This window comes from Lactuca sativa, chromosome 2 (assembly GCF_002870075.4).
Source record: "Lactuca sativa cultivar Salinas chromosome 2, Lsat_Salinas_v11, whole genome shotgun sequence".
Taxonomy (NCBI): Eukaryota; Viridiplantae; Streptophyta; class Magnoliopsida; order Asterales; family Asteraceae; genus Lactuca; species Lactuca sativa.
Window position 1 is genome coordinate 204,854,812 of NC_056624.2, and position 9,224 is coordinate 204,864,035.

The following is a 9,224-nucleotide window of genomic DNA, read 5'->3' on the forward strand; positions in this document are numbered from 1 at the left end:
ACGAGTCAACATTCTTATCCTTGTATTTGTATATGCTGATTTCAGAGTTTTCACCATTTAAAAAAATATATATTTTACATTCACATAAACCCTAGAAATGAAGTCAAATATAATAGTAATATTTGTTATCTTATGCTCACTCCAAGAAAAATAATTAATAATAACGATAACAACCAAAAAAAGTATTTCAGAAAGATGATCTGCTACAACCAGAACTAGGTGGGGTCAATCAAGCGAAACCCAGCTGTTACTTATTCTTCCTCTCAATATCTTGAACCCTTCCCTTCTTCTCTCGCCAAGATCTGGTTTTCTATCTCTTTCTCACTTCTCTTTAGAGGGGCCAACTTTTTCTTCTTCTTCTTCTTCGTCTTCTTTTTTGTTTTCTGTTCTATAGATGCCAAAACTTATCGTCTTGTGATCAAGTACAAGGTACAACGGCTAGAAGAACAACCCCTCAAACTCAAAGATCCAAACCAGATTCATTTACTCGTAAGTTTTCCTAATTTTGATTTTAATTGAAGCTCAAAAACTCAGTTGTAGATGTTGGGTGTGTGGATCTTTCTGTTAAAACTCTGTTCTTGTTGTGATTTTATTCGTTTTTCCTCCATTTTCGTCTCATTGCTTAATTATTTGGATCCTGTTGATTTTTTGAAGTTCATAACTGTAATTTAAGTTCTTTTTGTATATCTATTATTTTTTTGGTTGAATTTCTTCATCAATTGGCATGGATACCGCATAATTTCTTGGATCTTGACATTTTGAAGAAGTTTTCGTCTTTTATATCTGTTATCCGGCTCTGTTCTTCTGTTGAACTTCTTGCTGTTCTTCTTCATTTGAAATTTGCGTATTGCATACTTTATTCGATTTTCAGGAAATTAACGAATTTGAACCTTTATAAGATTTGATTTAGACTCATTGATGGGTTTAGGGCTCACTCTCTCGCGTTACTGTTTCATTAACTCTACCCTTTTACAACTTGAGAGAACATTTATCGGTTTTAAGTCAAATGAACTGGTAAAATGATATGAATTCTTGATTTCCATGGAAATTTTGCTATGTACACCATGGATTATAACATTACTAAAAATAGAAACATCGTTGCAGCGATCTCTTCTCCGTTAGCTTAAAATTGTGTTGAATTTGATAATGTGCAGGAGGCTAATCGGTGAATGATACAGTAATGGGGCGGAAAGGCAATTGGTTATCTTCCATTAAAAAGGCTTTGAGTCCGAGCTCCAAAGAAAAGAAAAGCCAGGTTCGTCATTGTGTTTTTGTGACTATAATTAATAATTATACTTACTTTCATACTTTTTTTTTTGTTTTTGTTTTTTATTTTAGAAATCAAAGAGGAACGCTTTTGCGGATGAAAAAGCTTCAGAACCACCTATTGCTCCAAACCCAGTTGTAGAAACCCTAAATTCTTATCAGATTCCTCCACCAGAAGAAGTGAAACCAATTGAGGTGGAAGACGAACAGACAAAACATGCTTATTCAGTTGCAGTTGCTGCCGCCGCTGCAGCTGAGGCCGCTGCCACCGTAGCTCAGGCTGCCGCCGAGTCTGTCCGACTCACTGAGTTGACTCGGTATACCGGAAAATCAAAGGAGGAAGTAGCTGCTATCAGAATTCAAACAGCTTTTCGTGGCCACTTGGTATGTTAATCTCGCTTCCAAATTTGTAAGTGTGCCTGTAATCTGTATCCGTACCTTATAAAGTCATTCATGTTTGCAGGCGAGGAGGGCATTGAGAGCGTTAAGAGGGCTGGTGAGATTGAAAACACTGGTGGAAGGAGCAGCTGTGAAGCGACAAACAGCAAACACACTCAAATGCATGCAAAATTTGTCACGTGTGCAATCTCAAATCAATTCCAGAAGGATCAGGATGTCGGAAGAGAACCAAGCACTTCAGAAACAACTCCTTCAAAAACGCGCAAAAGAAATCGAAAGCTTGCAGGTTAGTTTTCATCGGTATCAATATCAATATCAGTAGCTTCTGTGATGATATAATGGATTTGTGGTTCGCAGATGGGAGAAGAATGGAACGATAGTTTGCAGTCAAAAGAAGAGATCGAAGCAAAACTATTAAGCAAATACGAAGCTACAATGAGAAGAGAAAGAGCAATGGCATATTCGTTTTCTCATCAGGTAAAACACTTATTCATTTCATCACCCGTTTTAATGAGGTATGACCCGAATTCACATTTTTTTAACAGCAACCATGGAAGAAAGCATCAAGAACAACAAACTTACTATTCATGGACCCCACGAATCCTCAATGGGGTTGGAGTTGGTTAGAGAGATACATGGCAGCCCGACCATGGGAGACAAATGATCATGCATCATCATCATCGGTTAGAACCGGAATCAACATTACCGGGAGTGAAATCGCCAAGTCATATGCCAGGCACCAGCTTAACTCCACACCTTCAACCCCGAAAACCGTTGGCCCGGTGGGCTCACGGAAGTTCAAGCCCGGGTCGAGCCCACGAGGGTTTGGGCCTGGCCCAGATGAGGACTCCAAGAGTGTTTTTAGTGTGCAGTCTGAGAAGAATAGAAGACATAGCATTGCGGGGTCTTCGGTCAGAGATGATGAGAGTTTAGCGAGCTCACCATCGGTTCCTAGTTACATGGCACCTACAAAATCGGCAAAGGCTAAATTGAGGGGACAAAGCCCGTTGGGCCCGATAGAAATCAATGATGGGCCCACCCCGGAAAAGGGGCCCGTGAAAAAACGGCTTTCGTATCCTGGGTCACCAGCTAGGCCCAGACGTCATTCGGGCCCGCCCAAAGTTGGTGGAGGCAATGGCATTGGGATTGGTGTGGCGCCGAATGGGAGTAGTGGAGCGCTGAGTTGAGGGAAGTGAGAGAAGAAAGTGTTGTGCATTGTTTAGTAAAATTTATAAGTTATAAGGTCAAAAGTTGAGAAAAAAGAAAAGAAAAGGGTGGGAGGTGAAATTGATTTGTTGTTATTTAAGTTATTTGATTTATGGGTGAAAGATTTGTGTTGGAATGAATTTTTTTTCTTTGATTTGTGTCTTTGTGTGAATTTCAAAATGGAATGTTACTTGTTAAAATTTCTTTGTTGCTTCCATTTAGAGAAATCCTTTTACCTTTATATGTACAAATGTTGTGAGTGGGAAAATAAAGTTTTATGTTATTGTTGGTGTTCATGATTAAAACGGTTAGATATAGTTTTACATCTTCTATATGGAATTTGATTTTGGAAAAATAAAAAAAGTTTATTACATTTGCATTAAGATATTAATGTTATTATTCAGGATTGAATTTTAGAAGGGATAAACATGGGACGGGAGGTACTGAACCGGTACTAATCCAAGATTCTCGAATACTGAATTGGATGAAAAGTCGATACTGAACACCAAATCGAACTAACATTAACGGTACTACTAGTTTTTGATACTAGCACTTGTAACGATGGTACTTGTTCACTCCAACATTTTGGTAATTCTATAATAAAATACCATTATTAACTTTTATATATATATATTTTAAAACGGTTAATTCACGCTTACTAGCCAACTATGAATTTTTGAAATGGGGGGTGTTTTATTGTGTTCAAAATGGTTTTTGTAACATCAATCCACATTACTTTTAAGCATTTTGGTAAGATTAATAAGGTATGGAATAATGTGATGTAGTTTTAAGCAATTTGGTAATATTAATAAGGTATGGAATAATGTGATGTACACAGAATTATTTGATGATTACAAACATTAACTCACTGGTTGTGTTATTTTAATTTTATTTAAAGTGTGTTTGGCTCATTTTAAGGGTTTAGTTGAAAAACATGGCATCTAGTTTTTTTATTACAGCTTTTTTAATGCAACTCATTATTTTTTTTTTTCAAATTTTAAAATATTTACACACGATAAACAAGTAATTGGTCTATCACTTATGAAGCGACCTTTGACTTAGTGGTATCAAGAGTTATCTGATAAGTGACATGCTGCCAAAAGTTCTAGTCTTGCTCTGGATGAAAAGTGTAAGTTTAGAAGTAGAATAGTATGTGCATGCATAAGTTGTTCTAAAAAAAGTTGGTCTATCAATTTTTATTTAGATGCCAGAATTTTGATAACAACGGCCTATTGTTAATAGGTTTTCTTTGGAAATTAAGATTTTATTTGTTAGCCGAATAAGATTTTGGGCTTTATTTTGTATTGAATATTATGTTGGCTCATTAGCTAGGAAACCCTAATTAGCTAGTCTAACTATGTATTTCCCTTCTTTCTAATTGTACTTTTCATTTGATAATAATATGAAACTCTAGTCGTTCTATGTCTTTTACTTGTTAGTTTCATGGTATCAGAGCGCGGTTGATCATTTGTATTTTCCATTTTAGGGGCGAGTTGTATCAAGCACAACGTTACGTGGATCGATTTTGTTGATTTCGAGATCTTAATTGTTGTTGCTGCATTCGTATTTGTTGTAGGTTTTGGTTATTTTCGTTTGACTGTTACTAGAAATGTGGCCTCCAAAAGATGACTCTCTTTAGTTCATTAGTATCCAACTCGACGGAAAAACTATGCATATTGGAGTTATGTTATGAAGAACTTCTTGCGAGGTAAGGGTATATGGGAGATTGTTAAAGGTGACAAGAAGAAACCAACACATGAAAAGGCTGAGAATTATACAACCTTATTGGACTTATGGGAGGCTGATAACTCCAAGATTATTACTTGGATTAATGATTCTATTATCCAGTCTATTAGTACTCGGTCGTCGAAGTATGACACAACCAATGAGGTTTGGGATTAGTTAGATAGGTTGTATACTCACTCTAATTTTGCAAAGCAATACCAGTTAGAGTTTGATATTCGATCCCTCCAACAGAACAATCTCAGTGTTCAAGAATTCTATGCAACTATGTCAGAATTATGGGATCAGTTGGCTCTTACAGAACCTGCTGAGTTGAAGGATTTTAAGCCTTATACTAATAGATGGGAAAAACAATGTTTAGTTCAGTTCTTGATGGCATTACTTTCAAATTTTAAAGGCTTATGTGGATCAATCATGCAACGCACACCTCTTTCCACTATTGAGTCGGTTGTTCACAAGTTGATTGTTGAAGAAACTCGTATCAAGTTCATGTTAACAAGGGTCCCAAGACAGCCACTCCTGTCTCTTGATAACTTTGTTGTTCCACAACGACCTCAATCTTCAAACTAGAATCGTCTTAAAGTTGCATTTTATGAGTTTGCTTTCTATAAGAAGAAGAACCATCATACGACAAATTGTCCATTGTTGTTAAGCATAGGAAATTAGCAGCAACAACAAACTAGATCACCTGCACAGTCTCATCCTTCACAACAGAACAAGTCTTCTGGATAGTCTTAGTCACGTCCCTCGTTTCCACATTTTAGGTCACCACAATATGCTATTGTTGTACCTTCAGTTGAGAATGAGTTAGATTTTACACTACCATCATCCTTGGATCCCCAGATTGTTGAGCAGTTCAGACAGTTCTTTGCTTCCAATCCAATTGCCATGTCAGCTACCATGTCTCATTCAATTCTGTCATCATCCAAAACATCATGTATTCCTCCATCCTTGTGGATATTCGATTCGGGTGCATCTCATCACATGTCACCATATTTGTCATCTTTTGCTTCGTTATCACCTCGTTCGCATGTTTGTGCTATGTCTACTAGCGCTACACCTATGTCATTAGAGGGTTTTGGTTCTATTCTCACCCTTATATGTCTTTAATAGATGTCTATTATATTTACACACTTGCTTTGAATCTTGCTTCGGTCAGCTAGTTGTGTAAGTCTGGTTGTTGGGTCTTCTTTTCTGATTCGTTTTGTTGTGTACAGGACATTTGGTCTCGGTGGGCGATTGGGATACGTTATAAACATAGGGAGCTTTATGTTTTGGAGCAGCTACATGTTGTTGATGTTGTTGCCTCTAGTGTCGATTTGTCGTCTTTTGTCTTAAGTCCTTCGTCATCTGTTTTTCTTTTTTAATATTTAGTATTCTTGTTTGGGACATGTGTCAACGTCACGTTTATAGTTTTTGGTTTTCACTGGTGTTTTAGGTTCTTTGGAAAATGATGATATTTCTAATTGTTGTGGTTGTAAATTGGGAAAAAAAATTGCTTTACCGTTGTCATGTTGCTCCCTTTGATATTGTGCATTCTGATATGTGGGGCCCATCACCGGTCACCTTTAAATAGAGATCTAACTAATATATCTCATTCATTGATGATTACAATTACCATATATAGTGACTTCAGAGCCCTTGTCAAGACTCAACACTCTACTGTCATAAAATGTTTTCAGTGTGATTTGGGAGCGAAATTTACCTCCAATGATTTTAAACAGTTGTTGGCATCTGATGGTACTGTACATCAATCATGGTATAGACACCCCTCAATAGAATGATGTTGCAGAAAGAAAACATCGACATCTCCTTCAAACTGCAAGATCCTTGCTACTCTCTGCTCAAGTTCCCAAAATGTTTTGCGGAAAAGTTGTTTGTACCGCCACTTACTCTATTAATTGCATTCCTACTAAGCACGGTTCAAGGAAGTCTCCTTATGAAATGTTGTTTGGTCAACTTCTAGATTATTCTTCATTACGAGTGTTTGGGTGTACCCGTTTTTTCTTGAAGCCTCGACTAGAAAGAGATGATTCACCACATGCACTGATCCGCCACCTACTGCTGATCCACCATCTACCACTGATCTACCACTTGTCACTGATCCTCTACCTGCATCTCATTAGGATCCCCCACCATTGAGGCCTTATCGTAATAAGAAGTCCACAAAGCTTCGTGACTTTGTCTATTCCTCTTACTCACCAGTGTTTACCTCCTTTGTTGCTAATGTATAGTGTCTTTCTAAGCCAACATCCTACAAAGAGGCCGTCTTTTATCCCCTTTAGCAGACAGTTATGACTGAGGAACTTGCAGTTTTTTTATCAAACTTATACATGGGGCTAGTTCCACTTCCTCTCGGAAAGCACATGTAACGCCCACATTTCCCGTTGGGCATTAATAAAATGATATAATAGTCAGGGTCAACAATTGTAACATTTATATGAAATAAATAAAGAGAATTGTTTAAGTATTATGTGTTCTATGTGTAATTATTTGTAGTATACGTGCTCGTAGCGATATAATAAAATAGGAATAAAATACATGTCTAAAAAAGATTAATAATTAGGCTGAATATCCTTAATGAAAGTTAAAGTAGTCGTGACAAGGATTCTGGAGATATAAGGGACGCTTAAATCAGACTTATAACAAAGAAGTTATAAGCATTTGAAGATTTACAATTCAACCTGATACGACAATACGCGTCTTAAAAAGTGATTTTTTGTTAAGTTACTTTTTAGCCTTAGTGATCCAAACGAAAGTCACAATAATCGTTCAACCGAAAGTGTGCATATAAAGAACGTCTATATCTGAGTTCATTAGAGGAAGTTATGATTTTTCTAAGATTCAGCATAACCGTATACAACTCAGATTTCAAATTTTAGATCGATTGATTTTTAGGCAAAGTGATCTAAACGAGAATTTAAGATCTCGTTAATAGGATTTCAACGATAAAAAGACAGTCGAAAACGAACGTTGAATGAGAGAGTTAAACATGCTATACGGGTTTTAACAGTTTAAGCCTATGTAAAATAAATAAAGTCAAAAATTAGATGACAGAGACTAAATGAAAATTCTAGATCTCGTCAAGAGCTTTCCATGGATATAAAGAATGTCAAAAATGGAGCTCGTATGAAGAAGTTACGCAATTTTGAAAATCTGAAATTCGCTGCGCGCATACACCCCTTTGGAAAGCCGCTACATGTCAGCGCACCTGAGGAGTCACGTTGAGCCTATACGTGGCATGCATGGCCATTTCATAGTGCACAGGTCTAGCTTCCATCCTATAAATAGTTCATTTATGCTCCTTCCATTCCACACATCTCCAAATATCCCTCTTTCGATTTCTCTCAATTTAGTCCATTTTTCAAAGAGTTTAGGGTATTTTAGCAAGTTCTGAGGTCCCTAGGAGCCTAACATCTATTAGCTATCAGCTCGAATTTCCACCAGTGCAGTTTTCGGACTTTTATCTAGGAAATACTTGTAAGTTAAATTACACTCTATTTTATTTTAGTGTAATTTATATTTAAATTCATAGTCATTGTTATGAATTTATTAATAATAACTATCAGTAATTCCAAGTTATAATATTGATTAATCTACTTATGGCAGAGTTGTATAGAATGGTCATGTTGGCCTGGTTGTTGGATTTCAGAAAGGCTATATGCTGAAATGGTCCTGCCTCCCAACTGTTATACCTGGTTGATCCTTATTTGATAGAACTATCGGTATTTATTGGAATGTTTGATAGGTCTAGACTATTTTCAGTCACACATAATGTTAGACTAAGACTTAACGATAATGATACTATGTTACAGTAAAGGAAAATTCAGTTGCTAGAGCGAAGCGCTGTCCAAGTTTCGAGTCATCACTTTAACAAGTGAGTGCATAGTTGCTTTCATCTTAAACATATATATCAAGTATTTAAGATAATTACATGATAGACATGCCTATTATCTGTGTTCTTGGTATCTATGCTAGATGAATAATTTATACATGTTTTACTTGATTTAAACTGTATCTGTATTTTTATACCTATAAATATATTGGGTAGATGAAAGATGATATATATGATGATAGATGAAATATGTAATAGATGATGAGAGGCCTTGACTTTATAGATGATCTAGTCATCTAGTGGAGTATAGATGACAACTATGTACTATTTTAGATAGTCAAGGGGAACGCTAGCAGGTTAGCAACTTGTAGGTGTTTTTGAACTAAGTGTTCACCAGGTGTACTCCATCACCCCAACGGTTGCCTTATTGACATATATTGTTAAGGAATCCCACGGTCTTTTAATATAAGTAAAATGAATTTCTTTGGAAACAGTTAAATAATATCATTATCATGTTTTTGGGAACAAATTCTGCAGTATTATTCTTCAAAAAGGGTACTCCAATTTTAAATAAGAATAAACAAATCGGATATTTCATGGTTGGTATCATAGCATTAGTTTAAGCGAACCAGGAATTTGTAGGATTTCTAGACTTAAACTTATAATGCTACGCGATGATTGTAAGACGAGTGCCTGCTATATTTAGGAAGTATGCCTGAATAGACACGAGCACTAGCTTATTTTAGGAAAGATGGCTAAATTGCTTTTATATGCT

The 9,224-nt window shown here is 36.3% G+C and overlaps 1 protein-coding gene across 1 annotated transcript; it reads left to right on the top strand.

Annotated features, from left to right (window-relative positions):
• Positions 1–225: 225 nt before the first annotated feature.
• Positions 226–3,154, top strand: LOC111916402 (protein IQ-DOMAIN 2). The gene is made up of 6 exons (XM_023912072.3): positions 226–489; positions 1,155–1,255; positions 1,339–1,650; positions 1,730–1,951; positions 2,023–2,142; positions 2,211–3,154. Exons 2-6 carry the CDS (start codon positions 1,181–1,183, stop codon positions 2,850–2,852), a joined length of 1,371 nt encoding a protein of 456 aa, XP_023767840.1. The 5' UTR covers positions 226–489; positions 1,155–1,180; the 3' UTR covers positions 2,853–3,154.
• Positions 3,155–9,224: the final 6,070 nt, after the last annotated feature.

What these genes read in the sequence shown, in the direction of transcription:
- LOC111916402 (XM_023912072.3), top strand. Translation starts at nt 1,181, where the DNA reads ATGGGGCGGAAAGGCAATTGGTTATCTTCCATTAAAAAGGCTTTGAGT. An exon ending in CCAAAGAAAAGAAAAGCCAG is followed by an intron (nt 1,256 to 1,338) that starts GTTCGTCATTGT and finishes TTTTTATTTTAG; the next exon opens with AAATCAAAGAGGAACGCTTT. An exon ending in CAGCTTTTCGTGGCCACTTG is followed by an intron (nt 1,651 to 1,729) that starts GTATGTTAATCT and finishes TCATGTTTGCAG; the next exon opens with GCGAGGAGGGCATTGAGAGC.